Below are 27,935 nucleotides of genomic sequence, written 5' to 3'. Positions count from 1 at the left end.
GTGAGAACCAGAAAGGGAAATTTCCACACAAATGGAATATACCATTGAGTCCCACATCTACCCTAGAGATGTCCTCATTAGGACAGCAACCTTTAAAAACTGTTTTCTTCAACCATATGGTTACCAAAGGGGAAAGGGAGGAAGAGAGGGAGAAATTAGGTGTGTGGGATTAGTAGACACAAACTACTATACACAAAATAAGCAACAAGGATTTACTGTATATCACAGGGACCTATATTCAGTATCTTGTAATAACCTATAGTGGAAAAATAATCTGAAAAAAGAAAATATATCTGAATCACTTTGCTGTACACCTGAAACCAACATGATATTGTAAATCAACTATACTTCAATTAAAAAAATATTGCAGAGACTGTTTTTCTCATCTACCAAAAACCAAAATTTTAATAGTTCCCTGTTCACACATTTCGGGGGTAGGGGGAGCAAGAAGGAAATCTGAGAGCCTCTTATGTGTGTTAGACACAGTCACATACATTAATGTACGTAGTTCTCTTAACGGTGTTTTTTCAGACTAAGGAAATAGAAGTTCAGAGAGATTGTGACTTGCCTAAGGACCTAAAGCTAAGTTAGTGCCAGAGATAAAATTCAAATCCAACCTCCGGATTTCCCAACACACCACAACGCCTCTCTTAACAAGAATAAAAATTTCTGCTCTCCTGAGATTTTCCGTGATCTGGCCACCTAAATACTCATTTCCAGTTAATGTCTTAACTCTTACCAGATTGATCTCATTCTGCATTCTTTCACTTTCTCCTTTCATTTCTTCTAAGTCTACCCACCCTTCAAAATCCAGTTGAAGTCTGAAACTTTCTTCATCTCAATGCTAATTAATTTCCCTTTCCTCTGAATTTTTATGTCACTTATAATGGGCACCACATAATGTAGCATTCTTTGTTACATTACTTTTCGTTAAACAGACCGTAATCTCTTTCAGGACAGAGGTCATACTAAATCTTTGAAGAATGGCAATCTTTCCAATTTCCTATTTCCCTTTGAGCCATGAATAGGTAGTTCTGGAATGGATGAACGACCTAAACTCAACAGACAGATACTTCTTGATTAATTAAAGTCAGCCCCAAACTCTCGAGTTTAACTCTTTGCTTAATCTACCACGCACCAATTAATCCAGCAAGGTTGAATGGCGAACCGAGACCTCGGCCCGGCCACGTAAGGCTCCCAGCGGACTCCCGCACGCCACGCCCAGCCTATTGGTTGTCGATGAGGCGTGCCCCAGCCTTGGGTGGCCGATGGGGCGTGGCGTGCGTGAAGGAAGGCGTGGCCGAGAAGAGGAACCTACGCTCTGGATCACACTCGGTAGTCTCCGGTAGTCCTCGACAACTTCCGGCAACGGTCTCCTCCTCCGCTGATTCACCTCGGGTATTTCCGGTCTCCTTCGGGCCTTTTCGTCTGGCTCCCACGCGGGTCTCTCCACTTCGGGTTTTTCCGTGTCCCGCTCGGAGGTGCTCGGCAAACGCTCGGCTTCCCCCATCCCCCGGTAACGGTTGCTGGTGAGTTTAAATGAGCCGGGGCTGGCCGGGCCGGAGCCGCTACGGGGGGGGCCTGAGGCACTGCAGAAAGTGGGCCTGAGCCTCCAGGATGACGGTGCTGCAGGAACCTGTCCAGGTAATGGTAACCGTCTTATCTGAGGCTTGGCTCTCAGCCTCGGTCGAGAAGCAGCGTATGGCCACTCCGCGGCCTGGTGCGGCCTAGGCCCAGCTGCTTCTCCCGCCTACCCTCACGCCGGCTCCTGCCTGTCTTCTCGTTAGTTCCGAGGCCTTGCCCGCAACCTCAGCCGTGTTACCTCTGGCCCTACGTTACTTCTTCCCCTTGGTGTGAGCGGAGTTCGGCAATAATACCTCATTTCTCCCTGGGCCAGCGTCCGGTGAGCCCCTCCTGTCAGCCCAGCGGCTGGGCCCCGGCCGGCGTGAGGGATGAGGGGCCGACAACTCGCCCCAGGTGCCCTCTTGCCTAAGGATGTTTGGGAGGCACGTTTGATCGGCGCTTGTACGATCTTCATAACGGTGGGGCAAGTTTGCAGGACGAGTGTTGGTTTTGTTTTTGTTTTCTGTGAGAGGGTGGAGGGAGGGTAGGATCGGTGTTTTTAATACGAATTTCTATTTTGGTAACAGACTTTATAGTCCACGTTGCTTTATCTCGCTCAGTAAATTTCCCTCTGGACAATGATCTGCGAAGAGAGCCCCGAGGCCCAGTGCCGAGGCGCAAGCACCTGTACAAGGGGAGAGGGTGGAAACGGCAAGTTGGATTTTTTCCATGACCTGTGAGGGGGATGAGGAGTGTTTTATTGTGCCTGTTTACAAGGCGTTCAGAAAATGAAAGACAAATGATGGTTTTTCCATCCATACCACACCAAGGTATGCTTTGACGCACAGTGCTCTGTTGGCATGGAAGAAACACTATTGGATTTTTAAGTGTGTGAAGCAGTGCCAAGTCATTTCCCCCCCGCCATCTGAAGAAACTGAATCTTTTGTCCCTTGGTGATGGACCAGGTCTGTGAGACTTTCACCCTCTCCTGTGATCTTTGACTTAATTAGAAGAGTTGACCTCTATCAACTGCTGTCATTGAGTCATGGGCTTTCTTTATTTTGAAGTTATAAAGCAAACCGATTTTAGAAATTGCTTCATATTGCCCTTAAAGACCTGTGATGTCAAATAGTAAATATTTTAATACATCACTCCTTCCATATTTCCTTAATTTTTCTTCACAGGATGAAATATCAACTTCTCCTAGTTGGCTCCTTCTCCAGCTCTTTACATATAGCAGCTATTCGTTTTTTAATTAATGTAATGTGGGATTCTGTCTTAGGAAGTTTACCTGTTTGTACATTATACTGGTGCTTTCAAAGCTATTTCTTTCCATCCGAATTTCTCTTACTAGTGAAGAGTCTCTTCTTAAGATTTTTTTTTTTGAGGCCTAACATGAAATTAGAAGTTGCTATCTATACTCTTAAATGGATAAGCAGATCACTCAAGTTGTTTAATTTCTGTTTCATATTTTTGTTATTTTGTCTTAATAATTAATGATACATTTGCCCTATAGGTACAGCTTCTAAAATGATAAACTAGTTTTATTGCTAGCCTATAACCACTTTTTAATAACAATTTCAACTTGCATAAAAACATGGAGAAGAAAAGAAACATGTAGCCAACTCCTTGACAGTACCCATCAGGTTTTCTCTTTTTCCTTAAAGTACTCTTAGCAGTAATGCATTTAGGTATTTTTAAGGCTTAAGAGTCAAATTTGTCTCCCCCCGCCCCCCCCCACGCACACTACCTTTGTTTATTAGATTTGGGGACAGAGGTAAGACGTTTTAGGATATAGCTAGGTGAGAATTTTGGTTATAATTTTTAGGATAAGAAGTCATTCAAGAAGGGATCTGGAGCAGTAGGAGGAACAAGCAACTTTGGCTACAATGATAAAGATAAACTGATCAGGGATAGTGCTGAAAACAGGAAAGAAGAGTAAGGAAGAAAATAAAAATAGAACAACTAAATAAGATACTTTTTTTTTTTAAACTATGATAAGCGATTGCATGTATTTGTAGAGGAATGAGAGTAAGTTGAAAAAGTGTTTCCTTTCTAGGGATGCCTCAGGGTTTGAGGTATTACTAGGCATAGGAAAAAGTTGAGAGAAAAGATGAGCAACTGTTTTTTGCTTTTTCTTTTTTTAAAGTTTTAACATGGAATAGCCAGGTTGATATGTCACATAAGCCTAAATATAAGTGCTCCAAATTATCTCTTATAGGAAATTGTTACTTTGAGTCTTTGCAAAAAATCTCTCCTATTATGAGGCAGAAATTCTGTCAATTATTTTATTTTTAAAATAACTATTTAGGGAAGACACACTAGCCTAAGTGACTTGAATCCATGCTAATTTGCATGTTTATAAAATTCACCTGATGAAATTGATTTTTAAAAAGACATTTTATGTAGATTTATCAGTTATTCCTGGGGGTAGGACATCACAGAAGTGTTGGATGAAGTTGTAAAAATCACCTTAGTAAGCAGTATAGTAAGTGGGTGCTTTACACATATAATATTGTTTTAGAGATTATTAGATAGTGAAGGAATACTTTTGGCTTGGGATAAGATGAACAGGGACAGCATCTAACGTGGATTCATAAGGTACCATTTTCAAGTAATAGAATTGAAGGTAGTGTATTCAGGAAAATTGTGTTAGATGATTCCCACCACCCCCCGTAATGGCTTTTCAATAAAGCTGTGTTATCCAACGAGAGTAGAAAAAAATGAAATTCCTAAATATATTTTATGCTTTTAAAAAATATATGTATGTAACTAAATTGATAAATCAATAGGCATTTGACTATTTGATCTTCATTGAAAAAATTTATATATTCAAGTTAGCTGAAACATTTTGTTTATAAAATTTTCTTTTGGAAAACAGATTACATTATATTTAGTTCCAATATAGTGTCTTGAAGACAGTGCTACATAGTACCTGAACTGGGAGAATAAGCTTTGGGATGGGGAGGTAGAGGGGGAAGTCGTTACAAATATGCAGTAATTCCTTTATGGACTAGTATCCCGATATAGCCTTTGTGCTTATATATAGAGAAAGCATGAGACAAATAATCACAAATTAATAATTATAAACTGATAAGAAGGGCACTATAAATAGGGTGTTAGGAGAGAGACCTAATAGGAGGGTCCTGACCTAAGTCAGATCTGCAATTGGACCATCAATGTTCAGAAGCAGCCTCAATGAAAAAAATCAAATTGGGAAGACTGTTATGCACCTGCTATGTGCCAAGCACAGATAAAAGACATTCTAATACATACTCTAAAAAGGATGTTAGGAAAGTTCCTTTTGAGCAAATAACATTGAACCTGAGTTCAAAGTTTGAGAAGGAAACAGTAGTTTGAAGAGCATTACAAGCAGAGAAAACAGCATGTGCAAAGTGCCTAAGACACAGCAGAACTTGGCATTGGAAGAACTGAAAGAGGGCCAGTGTGGCTGGAGTTGCATAGTAATGGAAGGCCATTATAAGGAGTTCAGTTTTCATTCTAACTGTAATGGGGAATCACTGAAGGATTTTCAGCCATGGGTTGACACTATCTGATATAGATCTTAAGATCTCTCTGGCTACTATAGGTGAAAGGTCAGGGAGGAAGGAGGCAAAAGTAAACACAGTCTTAGGATGAAGGTAACCTAGACTAAAGTGGTAGCAGTGAAGTAGGAAAGAAGTAGATAAATTCAAGAGTTGTTTTAGAGGAAGAACCAATGAGACATGGAAATTGATTGTTTGTGGGGGGATCAAGAACAGCTACCTGGATTTAATTTTGGGGGGCACCATTTAATAAATGGAGAATTCTTTGAGAGGAGACAAATTTGAAGGAGGACAATTAAGAATTCTGTTGTGAACAAATTGAGTTGGAGATATTTGTGAAACCAACCAGTAGAAATGTGGATATGTAACCTCTAATCTTTTGAGGGGTCTAGTCTTGTTGGGAAGATAAGTATACTTAACAGGAACAACTGGATAATGTTACAAGTCAGTATGTGATTGCACAGATAACAATAAATACAGGAAAGAGAGATCCTTGTAGACTGGAAAAATGGGAACGGTTTCTTGAAGGAGTAGAACTTAAAGCTTTAGAAGGTGGAAAGGGTTTGAACTGGTAGGGAAGAGAGAATATTCTTGGCATGGAATGGCATGAGCAAGAGCCCAACGTTGAGAATGGTGTTTAGGAACAGGAAAATAATAAAACTATAGCATTGGCTAGGATGGAAATAGAGGAGGAAAAGATAAGGTTTTGCTAGCCAAGTAGAATCAGGTTACAGGGGACTTAACATCCAGGCTGAGGAGTTTAGATTTAATTTGTTGGTAATAAATAGCCATTATAGGTTTTTCAACAGAAAAATTATGTAATGAAAGCACTACTTTGGAAAAATTAATCTGATGCTATTGGGAAGGAGGGACAAGACAAGATTTAAGGAGACATACAGGCTAGTAGAGAAATCCAGTTACATGGTAATGTATATCAGGGTTTCTCAATCTTGGCACTATTGATGTTTTGAGCAAGCTAATTTTTTGTTGTAGGGGTACTGTCCTGTGTATTGTAGAGTGTTTTGCAGCATCCCTGGCCTTTACCCACTAGATGTCCCCTCTGTTTGTGACAACCAAAGATGCCCCCCAGACATCACTACATGTCCTTTTGGGGGGCAAAATTGCCCAGACTGAGAACCACTGATGTAGACCTGAACTAAATTAGAGTTCTAGAAATTAGATTGTAATGTATAATAGGAAAATTCCACAGTGATTTTTTTTCTTCATACCTTCTTATATTGTTCATTTCTTTTATGATCTAAAAAAAGATCTTTTATAATCTAAAAGAAAACTATTTTCTTTTTTGACAAAAACAAGAATAACACAAAACAATCTATGTGGTCACATTTAAGTCTGAATTAGTTGTACAACTTACAGAGGTTTGTTTATATTTAAAATAATATTTTATATTTAAGAGCAAGGAAGTAAGGAACTTTGCCATTTCATTTCTGTGGTGTTGATTTAATTATCTTTAAAATCACTGTAGCCTAGGACTGACCCATTAATTTAATCAGTAGGATTTCTCTTTTAAACTTTTTTTTGGGGTCGGTGGGTGTTGCTCTGTTTGGCTTCATAACCTTTCGCAGCATTTCGTCCATGTGGCTTTACTTTGTAGAACTCCTGAAGTGATTCACTGAGTGATATTCTTTTATGGGCAGGTTTACACCAGCAGTTGAGCAGTAGATGAATAACAAGGGGGCTAATCTTAACCCTGTCTGTCATGAGCTACCAATTTGTAATGCTTTAGAAGATAGTTTATTCCCCACTCCATTCCCCCAAAAGAGATACATACCGTCACTCAGATGCTGGAGCAGAGTGGTGATGAAAGCTGTTATGTGGCAAGTTTTACTTCTGGGATGTATGGGAGTTTTTGTTGCCTGCCTTCACTGTCCCTTTCTGACCCTCTTAAGAATTGGTGATAAAGGAATGATGTTGTTCTGAGCAAAACTTGATTTTAAATCAGAAATGGATAGAACTCTTGAATATGATACTTTTTTTCTCTTTCATTTATTTAATTTTAAAAAGACAGAAAGTCAAAGTTCTAGGAGTTTTGGGCCACAATATTAATGTGCCAAATTTTCGTGGTGATCAATATCACTAATGTAGCTGGTGAATCAATCATTGGGTCTTTTTTTTTTTTTTTTAGTTATTTTACTTTATTTTTTCAGCATCTTTATTGGAGTATAATTGCTTTACAATGGTGTGTTAGTTTCTGCTGTATAACAAAGTGAATCAGCTATACATATACATATATCCCCATATCTCCTCCCTCTTGCGTCTCCCTCCCACCCTCCCTCCCTATCCCACCCCTCTAGGTAGTCACAAAGCACCGAGCTGATCTCCCTGTGCTATGCGGCTGCTTCCCACTAGCTGTCTATTTTACATTTGGTAGTGTATATGTATCCATGCCACTCTCTCACTTCGCCCCAGCTTACCCTTCCCCTTCCCTGTGTGCTCAAGTCCATTCTCTACGTCTGCGTCTTTATTCCTGTCCTGGCCCTAGGTTCTTCAGAATCTATTTTTGTGTGTGTGTGTGGCTTATATGTTACAAAATAAACAACTGTGGCAGATATAATGAGAGATGTTACATAACACAAACTATAAATTATATTTATTGAATTTGTTTATATTAAGAGCTGGAAAAGCAAAAGGTTTTAAGTGCCTAATGTGTGCCAGTCAGTATACCAGGAGCACCATATCATTTCATTTAACCCACACAAGTCCAAAAATAGAGTTCCATTTTTCACATGAGGAAATTGAGGCTGAGAAACGTTAAATAATTCCCCAAAGTCACACTGCTGAAAGTGCTGGCACACACATTTGAACACAGGTCTCCAACATCAAATCCTGGGTATATTCTTTCTCTTCACCATGTTCTTTTAGTAGGTTCTTAGGAAATCCCCGTATTTTATAAAGGAGTAATTAGGTGGTAATTATTTGCATTACAAAAATAATTCTATGTACCATGGAGTTTCTTTCGAGATTTCCAGAGATCCTTAACTATTGGACATATAATAATACAGAAAAACTTAAGGCTAAGACTAACATAAAATGCTAACAGTGGGAGGACTGCCAGAGTTCAAAGGCCATTTGTTTATTCATTCACCATACATTAGTTAAAGCACCTACTTAAAAAGTACATAATAGGGCTTCCCTGGTGGCGCAGTGGTTGAGAGTCTAACTGCCGATGCAGGGGACACGGGTTCGTGCCCCGGTCCGGGAAGATCCCACATGCCGCGGAGCGGCTGGGCCTGTGAGCCATGGCTGCTGAGCCTGCGCGTCCGGATCCTGTGCTCCGCAACGGGAGAGGCCGCAACAGTGAGAGGCCCGCGTACCGCAAAAAAAAAAAAAAGTACATAATAAATGCTGGGAGTATATAGTGAGCAAAAACAGATGTAGTCCCTACCTTTCTAAAGTTTATATTATAGTGAGGAAGACATTATTCACATACTCTTCTAAATATGTGTAAAATTAAAACAGTGAGAAGTATTGCAAAGGAAAGGTACTTGGTGTCATCAGAGTGTATAAGGATGCCTAACCTCATCTGGGTGTCCTAAAAAAGCCTTCCCTGGGAAAGAAGTCCAAAGAATGACTAGAATTTGCATATTTTGAAGGAAAGGAAGGGGGTGTGCCAGGCAAAATGAACTGTATGTTTAAAGGACCTGTGGCAGAAGGATAACATGGCAGATTTGAGGAGCTGAAAGAAGGTCGTTGTGGTAGCATGGAAAGCATGAGAAAATATGATGCAAGATGAACAGAAGAGGTAGGTACAGACTATACCACACTGCCTAGTTTGGTGGCTTTTGCTTTTATCATTAAGAACAGTGAGAAGCCATTGAAGGATTTTAAGCAAAGGGGTGATATGATCAGATCTGACTTGTGAAAAGCTCATAGGGAGAGAATGGATCATAGGGTAGAAAAGAATTCAGAGGGGCTAAGTAAGACACTCTTAAAGTAATCCAGGGAAAAAATGGTCTGCCTCTAAAAGTAAATGTTTGGGGGACTTCCCTGGCAGTCCCCTAAGTGCAGTGGTTAAGACTCTGCGCTTCCAATGCAGGAGGCGCAGGTTTGATCTCTGGTCGGGGAACTAAGATCCCACATGCCACACCAAAAAAAAAAAAGTAAATGTTTATTAAGTTTCTTCCTTTCATTATTACTGCAGTTGCCTAATTTAAATGAGTATCGGGGCTTCCCTGGTGGCGCAGTGGTTAAGAATCCCCCTGCCAATGCAGGAGACACGGGTTCGAGCCCTGGTCCGGGAAGATCCCACATGCCTCGGAGCAGCTAAGCCCGTGTGCCACAACTACTGAAGCCCACGCACCTAGAGCCCTTGCTCTGCAGAAAGAGAAGCCACTGCAATGAGCAGCCTGAACACCACAATGAAGAGTAGACTCCACTCGCTGCAACTAGAGAGAGCCCATGCGCAGCAACGAAGACCCATCGCAGCCAATAAATAAATTAATTTTAAAAATTTTTTAATAAAATGAAATAAATGAGTATCATTTTGAAAGATACCTATAGGCATAGTTTCAGAACCCTAGGTCATATATGGTCTGGTAGAACACCAGAAGGCCAGATCAGTTCTTTGGGGGGTTTAGAATTTAGCCAGTCACTGTGCTAGGCTTATCTCAGAGGTAAGTATTGTTATCCTTATTTTACAGATGATTAAAGCTAAAGGTCAAGAGAATTGATTTGGTCATCTAGATTAGTGTCTGAGGGATCTTTATCTGCCTTGGATTGAGGTGTGGAGATCATATTAAGTATTCAAGAAATAATTGAGTCACATTAGGTTTGAATACCCTTTAGCTGTTGTTTTCTGAATGACTTTTTTTTTGAGTTATTCTATCCAAATGTTGAAATTCTCTGAGGAAAACACAGTTTATTGCATTATCTTTTATCTGTCTCTTTGTTGTGTTGTAGTATAGAGGAAATACAGATTAGATAGCAGTGATTCTGTAGTATGTTTAAAACCTGCTATTATATTCACTCCTTGCTAACACCACATATTTTTGTTCAAAGGTTCAGCTTTCTGGCTGTTTGATAAGAAAACAAAAGCACAGTGAGCACAATGACAATGACCAGATAGGTGCCTGTAGAATAATACCCGACTTATTTCTCATTGTCAGTAAATACCTGAAAATTCAAAATGTTAAGGCTTTGTGTAACCTACCGGAAGAACTTGATTTTCTCAAATTGGTTAAGTTCTTTATGTTGTTGTTTTTTTTTTACTGCTATCAGGATCATATAGCAAACAAAGTAGATGCTCAATAAATATTTACCAAATGGATGAATGATGTATTTCAGAGGTGGCAGGCATATTGAATAAGATGATAAGGAAAATGATCCAAGTAGTATGGAGACATGATCTCAGCTGCTATTTACCAGAAAAATCTGGTTATCTTCCAGGTATTTATAGATCACACCACTGAGAGATTTTATTGCCCCCAAATCTGATGTATTCCAACCCCTTGGTCAGACTGACCCTTATCTCCTTACCAGATTCTTGGTTCCTTTATAATGTTTTGCTTATTGTATCAAGGAAGAAACAGCTGGATGTTATTTTGTATTTTTTTATATTGCCAACATTAATGTTTTAATAATGTTTATAGGAATATCTTATATTTTACTTCCAGATTGGGTTACTAAAATTTTACAGGTCAGTAAGTGGAAAATAGATTCAGAGTTTTAAAACATTCATTCAACAAACTTTATTGAGCATTCACTATGTTTTTGTTTTGTTTTGTTTTGTTTTTGTACGCGGGCCTCTCACTGTTGTGGCCTCTCCCGTTGCGGAGCACAGGCTCCGGACGCGCAGGCTCAGCGGCCATGGCTCACAGGCCCAGCCGCTCTGCGGCATGTGGGATCCTCCTGGACCAGGGCACGAACCCGTATCCCCTGCATCGGCAGGCAGACTCTCAACCACTGCGCCACCAGGGAAGCCCAAGCATTCTCTATGTTTGAAGACAGTTATCTAGGATAACTAGGGAAATAACTTAGTTAAGTAGGATAACCAGGGAATTATAGAGAAAAATAGAATCTGGCTTTTGCCCGCAAGAAGTTGCAACCTGGTTAACCAAATAATATAACCAAATCTAATAAAAAGCCTGATATTTTTTTTAAAAGTATAAACAAAATTGTCTAGGACCTCATAGAATGGAGTAATTAATATTGCATGGGATAGATCAGTGAAGGCTTCATGAAAGGAAGAGACCATGTAAGCTGAATTTTGAAGAAAGGATGACAAATTTCAGGAGATAGAAGTTAAAGACAAAGGACAGCCCAAACAAAGGTGAAGACTCTGAAATATGAAAATACAGCTGATGTTTAGGGACTGATAGAGCTTTGTTCTGTAGATGTTTATTGTGTAAACTTTGTGGGGCTATCCAAGAGGAATCATTAGCAAGTTTTGATCCGGGAAGAAGACATGATAGTGATAATGATGAGGGCAGCAGCTAAAATTTATTGAGTAATTATTAGGTATGTGCTAGGAACCATTGTGTACTTTATTGGAGTCTTATGTTTTAAATTAAGAGACTGAGTCTTAAGAGACATTGTTACTTGCCCAAGACACAGAACTAGTAAGTCATGGAACATGAATTTGAACCCAAGCCTCTCACTATTGTCTCCTGTTTAGCAGTGATGATGTTTTTGTTTGAGGAATTCTGGGACAGGATGGATTACATTGTAGCCTGTAGGTAGAAAAACCACTTAGGAAAATAAAAGGAAAGAAGATTCTGTTACAGACTGGGACTAGGAAAGAGGGGATAGACCCTAGGTACTTTTCTTTATGTGCAGTTCTATAAATGATGGTTAGATTCACTAACCAGCCCATTAAAATCTTTTAAATCCATAACTTACCCAGATTGATTTACCAGTACAATTGTTATTTCATGTATACTTACCCAACGTTTCTGACCTTGTATAGTGAAAGACTTTTTGAGTTTCAAACAAGGAGTACCTCTCCTAGTCCTGGCAGCGGCAGTGCTCCTCAAGGCACTAGTACTGCTGTAGTCTCTAATATGCAAAAGAGAAATCATGTTTCTAGGTCAGTTACTTGTCTCTTCCCCTTTCAAGTATCTGAATTGAATTCCATAAATATTTATTGAACACCTTTTATGTATTGGGCTCTAATACTGTCTCCCATCAGCTAGACCAGTGATTCTTAATGAACCAAGATATTTGTGAACCCCACACACTGTATACACATTTTCTGTATATATGTCCATGTGCTTTTTTCTGGGGAGGAGGTCCATAGCTTTATAAGTTTTTCAAAAGAGTATACTATAAAAGGAGACAGAACTACTTACCTAGAAAGTAGAAGAATCGTTCTGAACCCTGAATGCTTACCAGTAAAAAGGTTTAAAAATAAGGATATCTAAACTCAATCCCAACTTCCAGAGATTGTGATTCAGTGGATTTGAGGTAGAGCACCACAAGAAAGGGTTGATAGCCACTGATCTAGACAGGAGTAACACTAAAATGCACTCTATGAGAACAGAAACTATTTGTTATTTATTGTGTGCCTAGCGTCTAGAAAGTGCTGGCACATAGTAGGCACTCAGTAAATATTTATTGAATAAAGGAATATTAGAGCTCTCCAGTGAAGAAAGCTTTATGAAGTAGATATTATTTAAGCTGGGTCTATAGGGATGAGGAATTTATAAGAGGAGGTAGGTGAAGGAGCCCACATTCCCCAGTGAAGGAAAAGGAAGTACAGAGACACAGAGGTCTAAAATTTCATGGGGAGTTGAGTGAGTAAATTCAGATATGTTAGGAGCCATACAGTGAAGAGCCTTATCTAATATGTTATGGAGTTTGCACTGTGGGCAGTGAGGTTTTATTACTTAATTTAGACATGTTAATTTGAGTATTATATGCAAGGCTCTGTGCTAAGAGTTACCTTGAAACTCTCTATGTTTGTATATTTATGTTCTTTTTCCTCCACTTACAGGCTGCTATATGGCAAGCACTAAACCACTATGCTTACAGAGATGCAGTTTTCCTCGCAGAGCGACTATATGCAGAAGGTTTGTAATCTGTTCATTTCTATAGAACTGTAAAAGAATAAAATATATGGAATTCCATCACTTTTTATGACTGTAACAAGATTCTGGGTATTCCTTTTTTTTTTTTTTTTTGGCCACGCCACGCGGCATGTGGGATCTTAGTTCCCCGACCAGGAATAGAACCCGTGGCCCCTGTATTGGAAGCACGGAGTCTTAACCACTGGACCGCCAGGGAAGTCCCCTGGGTATCACTTTTGTTTTATCTTTATGATTGACACTAGTTCATAAAAATATTTCCGAGTGTCTGTGTAGCTCCTTATATGCTACTTTTAATAACTGTGTAGAGTTGCTTTGGGTTTTATGCTATGGTTTACTTAATCATGTTCCCCGTCTTTAGGTATTTTTTCCCAGGTTTTTTATTACAGTCTATATTCTGTGGCTTAGAGCATGGGTTTTGAGCCTACAGCCTTAGTACAAACCCTAACCCTGTCACTTAAACATGCAGTAGTGTACTGTGGGCAAGTTACTTAATGTCTGATTATTTCAGATTTCTCATCTACAAAGTAAAGATAATAGTAACTGTCTCATAGAATTGAAGAATGAAGTAGTATATTTAAAGCATTTGGCACAGCCTTCTGGCATGGTAATAAATGCTCAGTAAACATTAGCTGGTAATGTGTGTTTTGTTTCTGTCATTAATTATTATAATCCTCTTTCTAAGATGCTAAGATAGATAATTATGTACAACTTTTCTTTTAAGTCATTTCCTTGGGTTATATACTCTAAAATGGAATTTATGAGTCAAAAGGTGTGATCAGTTCTACAACAAATTACTTTTTGCCTAGTTGATAACCCAGCAGAGAGAGGTGTGATAATCAAGGTGTCACCAATAGTGTAAGACTTCCTTCATAGTCCTATCAATATCAGATTTACCATTATTATGTATTTTTGCTTACTGGAAAATTGTGAGGTATTTTGTCTTGCATGTTTATAACTGTGAAGGATTCTGGGTATTTTCTCAAGTGTTTATTTTAAATGTATTCCTATTTCTGTGAGCTGTATCTTTGTTTATTGCATATTTGCTCCAGATTCTTTGCCTTTTAATCTTAATTCTATTGATTTTTATTAATCTGGTATTTTAAATTGTTATGTAGTTGAACTCATCAGCTGTGTCATTTAAACTTTCTCCTATTGCTCCAATAGCTGGAAAATTGTCATCTTTCTGCAACTCAATAAACATACAGTTCTTGGTAGTTTAAAAAAAGTTTTTAAAAATTTCTGCTACAACTAAGATCTGACATAACCAAATAAATAAATAAATAAAATATTTAAAAAATTTTTATCATAGTATTATTACTTAGTTTGGTCCATGTTATTTATTAAATAATTTCCCCCCTGCCCCACATGGTATCTTACTTGGTTTTATATTAAATTTTTATTTTATTTTTAAAATTTTTATTTATTTATTTTTTATTGAGGTATAGTTGTTTTACAATGTTGTGTTAGTTTCTGCTGTAAAATGAAGTGGAGTTCCCTGTGCTATACAACAGGTTCTCATGTATTAGATTTTTAAAAAATGTTTTGCTCTGTCCCCAGAACCTCTCCTTTCTTTCATTAGTTAATTTTCTGTTTTTAATTCAGTATCATACTGTTTTATTATTAACACTTTATATTGTCTTTTAATATCTAATAACGCCTATCTCCCATCATTTTTTTCCCAATTCTTTCTTTGCTAAGAAGTCTTTACCCTTTTTTTAATTCTTTATTTTTTCATGTGTATTTTACTACTGCTTCGAAATTTCACAAATATTTTGATCAGTGCGGACCTATATAAGTCTATGAATTAATTTAGCAAGTACTGACATGTTACTATCTTAAAGCCTTCTTAACCAGGAACAGTGCTGCCTTCTTTTTACTCCAGTGTTTAACTCAGTTTTCCCACTTTTTGAGTAACCTCCCATTGGATTACTTACCAAAATTTTTAATTTTTTTTATGATTGTAGGTGAGTTTTTTTGTGTGTCTGCATGAACTAGTAGTGGAACCTTTCTGCTCAGTTATATGATTTTACTCAAATAAAGTGCTTAGTAACCCAACTGCAGGCATAGAAGGTAGATATTAGGGGTTTGCTAGGCATGTGTCAAAAAGGGACAAGGGATAAGAACATTAAGAATATAGGCAAGATGTGGACCAGGAAATGTAAACTACATAGGAAAGTTAACACAGGAAGGGATTGGTAAATAAGAGGTTTTAGAGAGGTACTGGAAGTCCAGATGAAGTTGAATTGGGAGATATATGAGAATAACTTAGGAGAGGAAGACTGTGAATGAGGTGCAGAATTCTTTCGTTAATGAAGCAGAATGTCTTGAATTTAGTAACTGAGAGTTATAAGGAGAAGGTATGAATCTCAGGAGGAAGGAATTTCACAGAAGGACAAAGGGTAATGCTTGGAAAAAGTTGTGAGAAGCAAGGAGGAAACCAACCTTACTGTGGGATAGGAGGGAATTAGCATCCCTTTGGGAGTGCCGACAGGTCCTCAGGGGAGAACAGGAGTTCAGTGAGGAAAGTGAGGGAAGATCTGTTGAGCAGAAGTCTGAGGTCCAAATGAAAAGATTTAGAACAGTGAGAGGCTTAGAAAGAAGGTAATATAATAGATTGCCCTATTCTGCTCGATTATGTAAAAGCAAGGTTGATTGTGGATAATCTATTTATATATATTTTCATTGATACCTAGGCAAGCCCCCATTTTTGCTGACTTATACTTCTTTCTTTTTTTAAATTTGTTTATTAAAGGGTAGGCAGTTTCTAGTTTATTATAGTTAGGTTCCAAAAGATTGCAAATTAGTGGTTTCAAATTTAGATGAACAGGTTTTCCCATAGAATTGAGGCAGGATTCCAAATTAATCCACATAAAGCTGTTTAATCCTCTTACTACCTGTGTCTGATACAGTGCTTAACACTTGGAAAGTTGCTCATTGTTAGTTTCTCTCAATATAGAACCTAACTACTCTGTTTGACTATATTTCTATGAGGGAAGATTTTAGAATTTAAGTGCAATGGGAGTAGATACTATCCCAGCTCAATAATAATAACAGTAATTCTACCATTGATTGATTTCTTACTGTGTAGTAGGACTCTGAGTACTTAATATTAATTCCTTATTTAGTCTTCAACCATCCTATAAAATAGACATTGCTATTACCATTTTAGAAGTGACATTTAGAAATGACATTGCTATTACCATTTTAGAAATTAGGTCATATTAAATGACCTAACCTATATTTGAAGCCTAACCTGTTTGTAAGAAGAGGACTTTCAGTATTGTTCTGTAACTTTCTGTTTGTTTTTTCACCTAACAATGCATCCTGGAAATCTTTGTCAGTTTTTTTTTTTGACAGCTGTAGAGTGTTTAATCACATGGATGTACCTTAATTTAACTCGTACATGATTGATTTATCAGTATTACTTTAAGAGTAACTTTGTGGAATCAGTGTTTACTTTATTCCTGTTTATAAAACACAGCCATCTCAGGACCACCCATGGGTTCTGCACCTGCAGATTCAACCAACTCCAAGTGCAGAACCTGCAGCTACAGAGGGCCAGTTGTATATTATGCACCATATAATTCCCAATCACATATTTTAATTAAGGCTGTTAATAAAGGATGGCAAATAAATGTCATGCAGACATCTATAACTATTTCCAGATCCTGGTATTTTGATCTTTGCACACTTACTGGCAAAGCCATGATCAACCTTAAAATTTTTCTGAGTTTAGTACTTGAGGCAGCCACTGTCAGTCAGTTGGCGTTACTGTTCCAGATGAAATCTATTTGTCAGTACTCTACCTTTTTTAGATTTATTATAGCCACTTACTGCTGGTTCACTAGCTATGTTTGGGGCTGTCAAGTTATTTCTGGGAAGCCTCAAAAACCACCCATGTCTCTCCATGTGTTTTACAACCCTTCAAGTTGTTCTGGATTTACTTCACTATCTTATAGTTTCATTAAGCTTAAGATTTGTTTAAACCTCCAATCTATAATCTCACTTAAACATATAGTTTTTAAGTCATCACACTTCAAAAAAGTAGTTGCAGTATGACACTAAAATCACACACACAATATTTGGTATCTTTATACCAAATATTGTGTGTGTGAAAGCACTGAGGGACTAATTCATCTTCCCATTTGATGGAAATGTCCCTGAAGGATGCAAGCTTAAGCTCCTCTTAATTATTTTGGGCTTTTATTAAATGACCTAACCTATATTTGAAGCCTAAACTGTTTGTAAGAAGAGGAGTTTCAGTATTAGGAAATTTTACTACAGTGAAAAATGGACCTAAACATAAGTGTTTGTAAACAAACATTTGATAAAGCATTTTTTTAGCTGAAAGTTGAACTAGTTTTTGGGAGCCATTGTTTATTGGTATAACTAGTTTTTAAAAGCTTACTTTTTTAGATGACAAGAAACTAGGCCTTTGCAAAATCTATAAGAAATCACACTTTCTAACTTATGTGAATTAGCACTTGTATTTCAATGAAATTAACAGTTTGTTCCCACTGCAGTAGAGCTCCTCATTCATTTTTTTGCTTCTGAATCACAGATACTACTATAGATCCTATTAACACATATATGCTAAAATTTCTTGTCATTTACTACATGTCATTTATTGTACACTGTTTTTTATACTAGGGTTTCATGAAAAATAAAATGGACCAGAGAAGAAGGGTTCTGTTGGGTTTTGCTTGCACATACATGACATACAACAACAACAGCAAAAAAAAGAAGAAAGAAAGAAAGAAAAGAAAAGAAAAGAAAAAGGAAAATCTTTATAACAGGAAAATTTCAAATTACTTTTTTATCCCACATCTTTGAGTTAACTTTTCAGGAAGATGTGGCAAGTTTATCTGTACTTTAAAACAGTGATTCTCAAACTTTAGCATGCATCAAAATCACCTGAAGGGTTTATTACAGCACAGATTACTGGTCCCCACTCCCAGAATTACTGATTTTAGGGGTCTGAGCTGATATGGGGCCCAAGAACTTCCATTTCTAACAAGCTCCAAAGTCATGCTGATGCTGGTATAGGGACCACACTTCAGGAACCACTGGCTTAGATGATCCCTCAGCGCCTTGATATTATTACATAACCCATTTTTAGAAGCACAGAACAGATTTTCCCCTCTTTCTTTCTATCCCCTTTATTGTTACCTTTCTAGACTCTCATCTGGGGACTTCCCTGGCCGTCCAGTGGTTAAGACTCCGCGCTTCTACTGCAGGGAGCATGGGTTCGATCCCTGGTCCATTGGGGAACTAAGATCCCACACGTCACGTGGCGTGGCCAAAAAGAAAAAAAACCTCTTATCTGGATTGGTTGTGAGGTTGTGAGGATAGAAGTGAGGTGATGGTCAGTTTGGAAGAGAGTAAGGGGAAAAGTGCCACATTTCATTAACTAAGGCATTTCCTAATGTAAAGAAAAGGCAAGCGGTTGATAAATAATTCTGCTCTTGCCATTAAAGAGCAGTTTAATTATTGTTACTGGACAGGTGTCAAGTCTGTCAATTGAGTGTTTAAATAGTGTGGATATTCACAATTTAGAAATTTTTTTCCTTTTTCTTAAATTATCTTGAATATACTCTAGTGTATATTTGGTGTTAGAAGTAAGTGGGTTGGTTTTTTGTGTTTGTTTGTGTTCCAATCTGGTCTTTTTTTAATATACAGATTGATAATTACGTTTATAACCCTGAGTTTCCCTCTCATGAAATTTGACTTCTGTCCTCTCAAAGAGTCTATTAGAAAAATACTACATAAAAACAAGATGCTTTTCTGGTAGTCTATTTAAGGGTAGTTGTGTGCATGTGTTTGCTTTTCTTAAAGATTTACAGAGAATACTACGATTGTCTTCATTGTATTATTTCCTTGGTTCCTTGGGGAACTAACTTTTCTATCAGAATATTATTTCCTTGGTTCCTTGGGGAACTAACTTTTCTGTCAGAAAAGTATTTCTCCTTAATTCAAATTTGAATTAATAAATTGTTTTTTGTATTAAATAACATGGCTGATTTTTTGTTGTTGTTGCTAAACTTGTTTACCTATTGGTAGGTGAAAATGATTACCATTCAACATCCTGAATAATAGGCAATTTTTCTTGTGTGTGTGTTCTTAGTACACTCAGAAGAAGCCTTGTTTTTACTGGCAACCTGTTATTACCGCTCAGGAAAGGCATATAAAGCATATAGACTCTTGAAAGGACACAGTTGTACTACACCGCAATGTAAATACCTGCTTGCAAAATGTTGTGTTGATCTCAGCAAGTAAGTTTCTAAATCTTTTCTATCTAATTTTGTTCTACTTACACTGTAGAATTCTGGATAAAATTCTTTTGATGGATTAAACTCTGACTGACTCCCTTTCTCCCCTCTTTTGATAGTAGAGGTTTGTCTATTTCAGTAACTTTTGAAATGTTTACACTGCTGCTTATGGCATTATTATTTTGTTATGGAGAGATTTCATTGTTATGGTATAAATAATAGAATTTAACTCTGGAGAAACCTAAGTTATAACTAATTCCAATCATTTTCTAAAATGATCCTAAGTGTTATTTCTTCTCCTTTGCTTTCATTGCTAGACCAGTTGGAATAAGCCTGAAAACCTAACTTACCAGTTCATCTGAGATTAATGCTCCCTTATGTCTAGATAGTTGTGTAATTATTTGCCTTTCAAGATCATTCTGTTTGGGAACCATTACTCCTTTGAAGCAAGGAGGCAGATTCAGGAGAACATTTCTTTTGCACAGTACAGTTCAACCAAGTCAGCTGTCCATATTCTGAATCTGGAGGCAGCTAGAGATTTAGCTAGTTGTATTCTGTCAAACTGTTTTCTGTGCTGTGAGAAATGGAATAATGGTAAAGGTGACTAAACAGATAATTGTAAAAGCCTTTGTATTTAGTCTGTAGATTTACAGTGAGAGAATACAAATAAGCCTCATAAAGTCTCCATAGTCTGCTAAATGTTTTATTTGTCCAGTGTCTAATTGATGACTTTTAAATTAAAGCTAGCTAAAATATATACAAAATTTCTGAGACATTTGTTATTGAATTATTTCTACTCCAAAGATTCTAATGTTAAATTCTTTAAAATCTACTTATTTAATTTACCAGTTTCTTAAGCCAGTTCTTACATTAGACATTCTTATCCCATTTATAAATATTTATAGTTTTTAAAAAGTCCCACTGATAGTAACAGAACTTTAGATATCAAGTTTTATGTTTAGGATATACTATGTAAGCTTACTTGAGAGTTTTCCACATGATGATTTGGAAAAAACTTTAAAACACAAACCGTTACAAACTCTGATATGCTAAAAATACATAGTGAAATCAGGCAAATTTCTTTTCCCTTTGGGGAACATTTGTAATTTTCTATATCAAGAAAACATAATTGATAAATAGAGATAAAGTGCTATTCAGGTTTTATTTGTAAACCTAAAAATAACTGAGGCCATTAAGTACGCAGTTTTTAATTAATATGTTAGTCTTGTTTAACCTGCTTGCAAATTCATACTTCAAGGAATTATAGAACTAAGAAGGACCTCCACATCTGTTAATGAAGAACCATTCATATTTTCCCCCCAGTATAATGGTCTTCCCTTTCTTTTGACGTGAGTAATGTGTATGTTGCTCAGACTAGATTTGTACGTACAGAGAATAAAGGTAACTGTTTCTGTTTTTAAAAGTAAGACTGAAATTTTAAGATTTACTTTGTCTCCATAGTAAGAGGTACATTAGTAATGAAGAATGTCTTTACACACACTGCTTTTTATATTGACTTTTTTTTTTTTAATGTGTAAATTTGTGTTTTAAAGGCTTGCAGAAGGGGAACAGATCTTATCTGGTGGAGTGTTTAATAAGCAGAAAAGCCATGATGATATTGTTACTGAGTTTGGTGATTCAGCTTGCTTTACTCTTTCATTGTTGGGACATGTATATTGGTAAGTAAGAATGATTCAAATTACCAGAAATTTGTTTCCAGTACTAGAATGCTTTGTGGTTTTAAAAAAACCATGTTGATCTGTGTTTATCAAATAGCATTTGGTTGAGTAGTACACAGTCTTGTAGTTCCGTGATCTTGTTAAACCTGTAAAACAGTAGAGATTTTGATCCTGTCTATGACTGTCCACTTTGCTTTAATGATAAATAGCTACAGCAGCACTACCTAACAATTGAGTGCACATGTGGGTTTTTTTTTACCTTGGGTGAGGAGAATATCTTCATGTGACCTACTGAGGAAAAAGAAGCGAAGAGTGAAGTTTTTTCTATGATATTAAATATCACCACTGCTCCTTAGAAAGAGGCATGAAGTCATGTTTCAGTAATAAAGAATAGCAGTTCCCATCTGGTATGTCATAATGAATTTGACAAATTTCCTATGATGGTAGCTGAAATGATAGTGATTTTACAAATAATCTTAAAATTTATTTACATTTATTTTAAATTAAGTCTCTTAAAAGCAAGTGAGAATGAATTCAGAGTTATCACTATGGTAATATTGTTCTCACTGATTTTTATTCTGAAATACTCTGAGTTGGGGAGTAATTAGGTAACAGGAATTGTTCAACTGCCCATGGGAGGGTATTTCATGTGTAAATGTCATCTGTTGCATGTGGGAGAAATAATTGAGGATTGCTTATCTAAAGAATTAGGTTAGCATCTGTTCTAAGGTAAATTGAGGCTAGTTTGAATAGCAGTTTTTTTAAAAACCTTGAAAATACCTTTTTGAACAGAATAAATTATTTGGCTGAAATTTGGGGCTCATTTTCAGATGGCACCACTCTTTTGAGAACAGGAGTAAGTAAATATATAATACCAATATCTTCATTTATCTTAATAGAAGGACTTGGAGTAATGGATTTAGTTCATGCAACTATGATTCTTGTCATTTGTTCGAAACACTTTGAGATCCATCCCCTATTATGGCTAGACACCATACTTGGCACTAGGAATGTAAAGATAAATAACTCACTGTCCTCCTCTCCATCCCCAAAGGTTTATAATAAAGTGTAGGAGGAAAGAAGTAGTAAACAAAAGTTTATAAATTTTTATCATCACAATTTAAGTGCTATGATAAAATTTGAGCAGTATTCTGTTCAAATGAGGGAATAATCAGTTCTACCCAGTTAAGAAGAGAGGTAAGATGGTAACTAGGAAAGACTTGATAGAAGAGTCGTTTTTGTTTCTTTTAACTTCTCAATAATAAGAAAATTAGAAAATGGGCAAAATCTTGAACGGACACTTCACCAGAGAGGGTATGTGAATGGTAAATAAGCACATGAAAAGATGTACCAAATCATTAGCCATTAAGGAAAAGCAACTACCATTAGAAGCTATTACATGCCTATTAAAATGGCTAAAATTAAAAGTATTGACAATATCAAGTGCTAATGGGGATGCAGAGCAATGGGGTTTCTCATACATTGCTGGTGAGAATGTAAAATGGTACTTGTACATGAATGTTCATAGCAGATTTATTTGTAAAAGCCCAAAAATAGAATCAACTCAAATTCAGTGGGTGAATGAATAAAAAAACTGCATCCATACAATGAACTACTACTCAGCAATAAAGAGGAACAAACGATTGATAAACATAATAACTTAGATTTCAAGGGCATTATGACAAGTGAAAAAAGCCAATTTCAAAATTTTACATACACTATGATATCATTTATATAACATTATTTAATAAAACAAAGTAAGGGAAGGTGTTAAATCACAAAAATGCTATATATATTACTAATTATTTTAAAACAAGATCACTTGTTTAAAAGTTTTTGAAGGTGCAGTTTTATCAAGTCCTAAACATGAAGAAGGAAGGTTTTTCCCCTTCCTCAGAGAAATAAGGATGGGTTATTTTTATTCATCATAAAGTTTAAAAGATTAAGTATCCAATGGGGCACGACCCTGCTTCAAAAACTGGCGCTTCATTTCAGTCATCATACACCTGTCTTGTGACCAAAGTTGCACCCCATAATCTAGAAACCCATGTGTTATTGTTTTGAAGCTACAGCTTGTTAGGTTATCTTTTATCTCCAGTATTTTGATGTAGACAATCATTGGTCTTTTTGTCTACAGTACCACATGAAATGTGCATCTTTAGGACACAGCTGATACTAAGTTTGGTTCTTAGATTAACCTATTTCTTCCCAGTGCCATTTAAATAGTTTTTTTAACCCCAATTCTTTGGGAAACTTCTTTCGGAGTTTTAGTTTTTAAAAAAATCCATCTAAAGTTGGGGCACTCCAGGCAGCTTAATTTTATTAAATCTTTCCCCCTTTTTATCTCTCTATTGAACAGAGATCTGTCTCCCAGATTTGGTTATTGTAAGTCCACATCTGGCTTCTTCACCAGTTAACTTTTATGTTATTGGGTTGGCCAAAAAGTTTGTTCAGGTTTTTCCGTAACATCCCAAACGAACTTTTTGGCCAACCCAATATTTATACATACCAGTATCTATCCATGTGTGTGCATGTCTGTGTATATCTAATCTCTTCTTAGCAGACATTTTGTTTTACATTTATTTTATGGTCTATTAATCAGATCATGGCTTATTATAAAAATCAGCCTTGCCAACTTATCAAAGGTTTAAGAAAATTTACCTTTTGCTAATGTAAAAAGAGAATATAATTTACATAATACTGGAGAAGAGGATTTTCATCACAAATGATCACCTCTTACATTTTCATAATATTTTTTCTTGAATAGATTATTTTATCTTTGCTTCATCAGTTCGTCCACCACTTTTCTGGCCATTTAAGTAATTCATATATTCTCCTCAATGCAACTTTAAAAATTATTAGTAAAAGTATTTTATGATATATTGTACAAGCAAAGCAAGGGGGCGAGGCTATTCTAAACAGGAAAGAGGTAATATAAAAATGAGAAATCTAATTTCCTGTCCTCAGAAAGCTTATAATCAATTGCAAGAGAGCACACATGAAAGATAAATAAATGGGGGATTCCCCTGGTGGTCCGTTTGTTAAGACTTCGCTGTCCAGTGCAGGGAGTGCAGGTTCAATCCCTGGTCGGGGAGCTGAGATCTCACATTCCTCCTGGCCAAAAAGCCAAAACAAAAACAGGAGCAGTATTGTAACAAATTCAATAAGGACTTTAAAAATGGTCCACATCAAAAAAAAAATCTTTAAAAAAAAAAGGTAAAGAAATAGACAAACCATAATTAGTTATATAAGCAATGATGGGGCTATATAACATGAGTCAGTTTAGGTCAAACATTGAGATTTCACTGTACTTTTCTTTTCATGGCCTTATGTTAAAAGTTCCTGAGCATTGATTTGACACTTTCCACTCCTAATTATCACTTTCAAAAAATACTCTTTTTATGTCTTTGCTTTGTTTCCTATTTTTAAGTTACCCCTCTATCCGTGGTAAATGATTATATTACTCTTGTTACAACTATTTTTCCTTTAAGAAATTTCATCTAAGCAATCCTAGATATAGACTGATAAAACTTACATTTTCTGAAAGCCTGCCTCCTGCTCCTGCTTCCTTCTTTGTCTATGTGTTTATTGGGTCAAATTAGGCAAATGTGGGAAGCTAGATAGTCTTCAACTAGTGGTATTTTCTTGTCTTTATTACATCATTTATTCTAGTTTCTATTCACCTGCAAAATTTGGAAGTAAGGCACACCAATATATAGTTACTCAAGGGGGTCTTCTTTTCAGTTCTCTGAGATACACTGACAGCACATAAACAGATTATGTTTTAACTGATAGTTTCATTTGAAGGTTGTTTTGAAAATCTTGGTTAGATGCCATCTGGTCCTTTATAAAACCTTAGGGTTTTGGAAAAATTGCTGTATCTTAATTTTTTTCCATTAGATAATGAAGAATTTCAACCTTAGACCAGGTGAATAGTATTTTTTAACCTGAAAGCTCCAACAAGTCTCACTAACCCTCAATCCCATCTTCCCCCATTTAAAAGCTAGGGAGGGGCTTCCCTGGTGACGCAGTGCTTAAGAATCTGCCTGCCAATGCAGGGGACACAGGTTCGAGCCCTGGTTCGGGAAGATCCCACATTCCGCAGAGCAACTAAGCCCGTGCGCCACAACTACTGAGCCTGCGCCCCAGAGCCTGTGAGCCACAACTACTGAGCCCACGTGCCACAACTATTGAAGCTTGAATGCCTAGAGCCCGTGCTCCACAACAAGAGAAGCCACCGCAAGGAGAAGCCCGTGCACCACAACAAAGAGTAGCCCCACTCGCTGCAACTAGAGGAAGCCCGTGCACAGCAATGAAGACTCAGCGCAGCCAAAAATAAAATAAAAATAATTAATTAATTAATTTAAAATAAAATAAAATTAAAGCTAGGGAGGCAACGATGCTGTTCTGATAATTTCCAGATTGTTTCAAGTATATAGGGTCCCAAGAATGTTGTTTATATTCTAAATGTGAGCCTTTATATACCCAATTTAGAAAGAAATGTGAATTTTCCTTTAAGTTAAGAGCTACCACCTCTACTTTGTTAAAAAATCTGATCATTTAAATGTGCTATTATTTGAAGCATTTAATTCACTTTCAAAATTACCACTGGGATTTATATTTAAAATCAACAATAAGACTGAAATATTTGGGTGTTTTCCATATTTCCTCAGTAATTCTAATATCCAACAGGAAATTAAAAGCAATATAGTATTTAAGAAGGCTATGATAGCTTGTTTATTTTGTTAACATTCCTTTCAATTCATGTTCTGTTTGCTTTTACCTGACTTTTGACTTGAACTGCCCTAAATAATAGAGGTTGGAGGATGGTAAGAAGGAGAAATTGATAATTTAAGAAAGAATCTAGCAGAGTACTCTCAGAACTTATATAAGATTTACCTAATTTTCTATATCAATAGTTTCTTTGTAATAGATGTTTTAGATTTTATAGCTTGTCTAATCTATTTGTTTGTCTTTACAGCAAGACAGATCGGCTTGCCAAAGGATCAGAATGTTACCAAAAGAGCCTTAGTTTAAATCCTTTCCTCTGGTCCCCCTTTGAATCATTATGTGAAATAGGTAAGCTTGTAGAGGTGGCTACGGGAGGGTTCTTCCATTTCTTCTTCTTTTTTTTCCCCTGCTTAATTTTTGGAGAGTGATACAAATTATCCACAAGAAAAGTATTTTTCAAAGCTAAGGGCTTTTAAAATTGAGAACAAGAAATAAGGTAGAATCATATGTTTTAGGAATAATGTGTCCATTCTTGTGTCCTCTAGAATGAGTTGTATTGTGAGTATAACACTAGCCAAAACAGCATTCTGGGTAAGAAAAGAAATTAAAAGAATGCCCAGAGCAGAAACTGTTCTATAAATAAGACCTGGATAATATGGGGGGAGAGTGTCTCAGTATATATGTTCCAGGATGCATAAAGGATCATTTTAAAACATTGTGTCTTTACATGGAAGTGCTCAAAACTTTAGTATGATTTCTACAGCGTTTCACCTCTTCACCCTCACTCCTTACCTTGAGCAAAATGAGATCTATTTGCTTTCTGCTTTAAAACAAACACAGAAATCTGCATTCTCCTGTGATTTATTATATTTAAAGTCAGTGTCATTGTGGTTTAGTTTATTTCCTGAATTTACAGCTTTATCTTAGGGGTAAACTTTTACGATAAATTGATAGATGGGCTTTTGGGAGATAAATCTGATTCACTGAAACAGAAGAACTTTAAAACTTTGGATAAGGCTTTATTTCCACTGATTTATGCATGCTTGAAAAAAAAATTTAACCTTCGTTTCCTCAGAGGCAAACTTTTTTTTTTCCCCTTCACAGGTGAAAAGCCAGATCCTGACCAAACATTTAAATTAACATCTTTACAGAACTTTAGCAGCTGTCTGCCCAACTCTTGCACAACACTAGTATCTAATCATAGTTTATCTCACAGACAGCCTGAGACAGTTCTTACAGAAACACCCCAGGACACAATTGTAAGTGTATTATACACTAGTGTTCAAAATATTGTGAAAATGAAAATCAATGATCTGAACTAAATAATGTATCATAAATGACATGGTAGAAATTTTCTGTTTCAGGAATTAAACAGATTGAATTTAGAATCTTCCAATTCAAAGTACTCATTGAATACAGATTCTTCAGTGTCTTATATTGATTCAGCTGTAATTTCACCAGATACTGTCCCTCTTGGAACAGGAACTTCCATATTATCTAAACAAGTTCAAAATAAACCAAAAACTGGTCGAAGTTTATTAGGAGGACCAGCTGCTCTTAGCCCATTAACCCCAAGGTAAGACAAATAAAAGATACTTTAAAATGTGCTGTAATATTAAACGATCATATAGTAATTCCTATATTAGTAATATAAATTAATATGAACAGCAACTTCTAAATCATTATGGAAATAGAGGTATTTAATAAGTCAATAATGAACCTATTCCATTTTCAGAAAATGAAGTAATAGAAATACAGTACCTGTGATAAAAATTCCGTCTTAAATATTGGAGAAAATTTTAAAACATGCATTATTCAGCTGGTGTATGCATTAAAAAATATTGTGTTTATGGCTGTGCATCAGTGAACCTCTTAAAATGTTGGATTGCTTATGATAATAATCAGAGTGACAGCAGTGGTTATTGTTAAAGTACTGTATTCCAAAATGGGAAGGAAGAATTGACACCTATTGATATGAAATATTTTGTCAAATTATCAGAAATATATGTATATATAAATATAGGAACCCAGCCCAGAGGAAGCATATCCAAAAGAATCAAAATAAAAAATTATATGTTAGGGGCTTCCCTGGAGGCGCAGTGG

General features: G+C 36.5%; 2 protein-coding genes across 12 annotated transcripts in view; one reads left to right on the top strand and one right to left on the bottom strand.

Annotated features, from left to right (window-relative positions):
• MYL4 (myosin light chain 4) overlaps positions 1-1,540 on the bottom strand; it is a 30,151-nt gene extending 28,611 nt beyond the window's left edge. The window contains exon 1 of the mRNA XM_073797835.1: positions 1,139-1,540. The gene's annotated coding sequence lies outside the window, so the exon portion shown is untranslated. The remainder of the gene's footprint in view (positions 1-1,138) is intronic.
• CDC27 (cell division cycle 27) overlaps positions 1,506-27,935 on the top strand; it is a 56,464-nt gene continuing 30,034 nt past the window's right edge. For 6 of the 11 annotated variants that reach the window (XM_073797834.1, XM_073797832.1, XM_073797833.1 and 3 more), the window contains exons 1-7: positions 10,455-10,514; positions 13,060-13,135; positions 19,278-19,425; positions 20,976-21,101; positions 26,083-26,180; positions 26,937-27,091; positions 27,197-27,408. In XM_073797834.1, coding sequence (XP_073653935.1) covers positions 10,470-10,514; positions 13,060-13,135; positions 19,278-19,425; positions 20,976-21,101; positions 26,083-26,180; positions 26,937-27,091; positions 27,197-27,408 — 860 coding nt within the window. In that variant the 5' untranslated portion in view covers positions 10,455-10,469. Of the gene's footprint in view, positions 1,645-8,753; positions 8,872-10,454; positions 10,515-13,059; positions 13,136-19,277; positions 19,426-20,975; positions 21,102-26,082; positions 26,181-26,936; positions 27,092-27,196; positions 27,409-27,935 lie in introns of those variants that run through there. The other 5 variants (XM_033846792.2, XM_019944474.3, XM_019944468.3 and 2 more) reach the window with 4 other exon arrangements.

The sequence above is a fragment of the Tursiops truncatus genome, chromosome 20 (genome assembly GCF_011762595.2).
Source record: "Tursiops truncatus isolate mTurTru1 chromosome 20, mTurTru1.mat.Y, whole genome shotgun sequence".
NCBI classification, from domain to species: domain Eukaryota; kingdom Metazoa; phylum Chordata; class Mammalia; order Artiodactyla; family Delphinidae; genus Tursiops; species Tursiops truncatus.
Note: the sequence above shows the minus strand (reverse complement) of the source record. Positions and strands in the feature narration are given on the sequence as shown.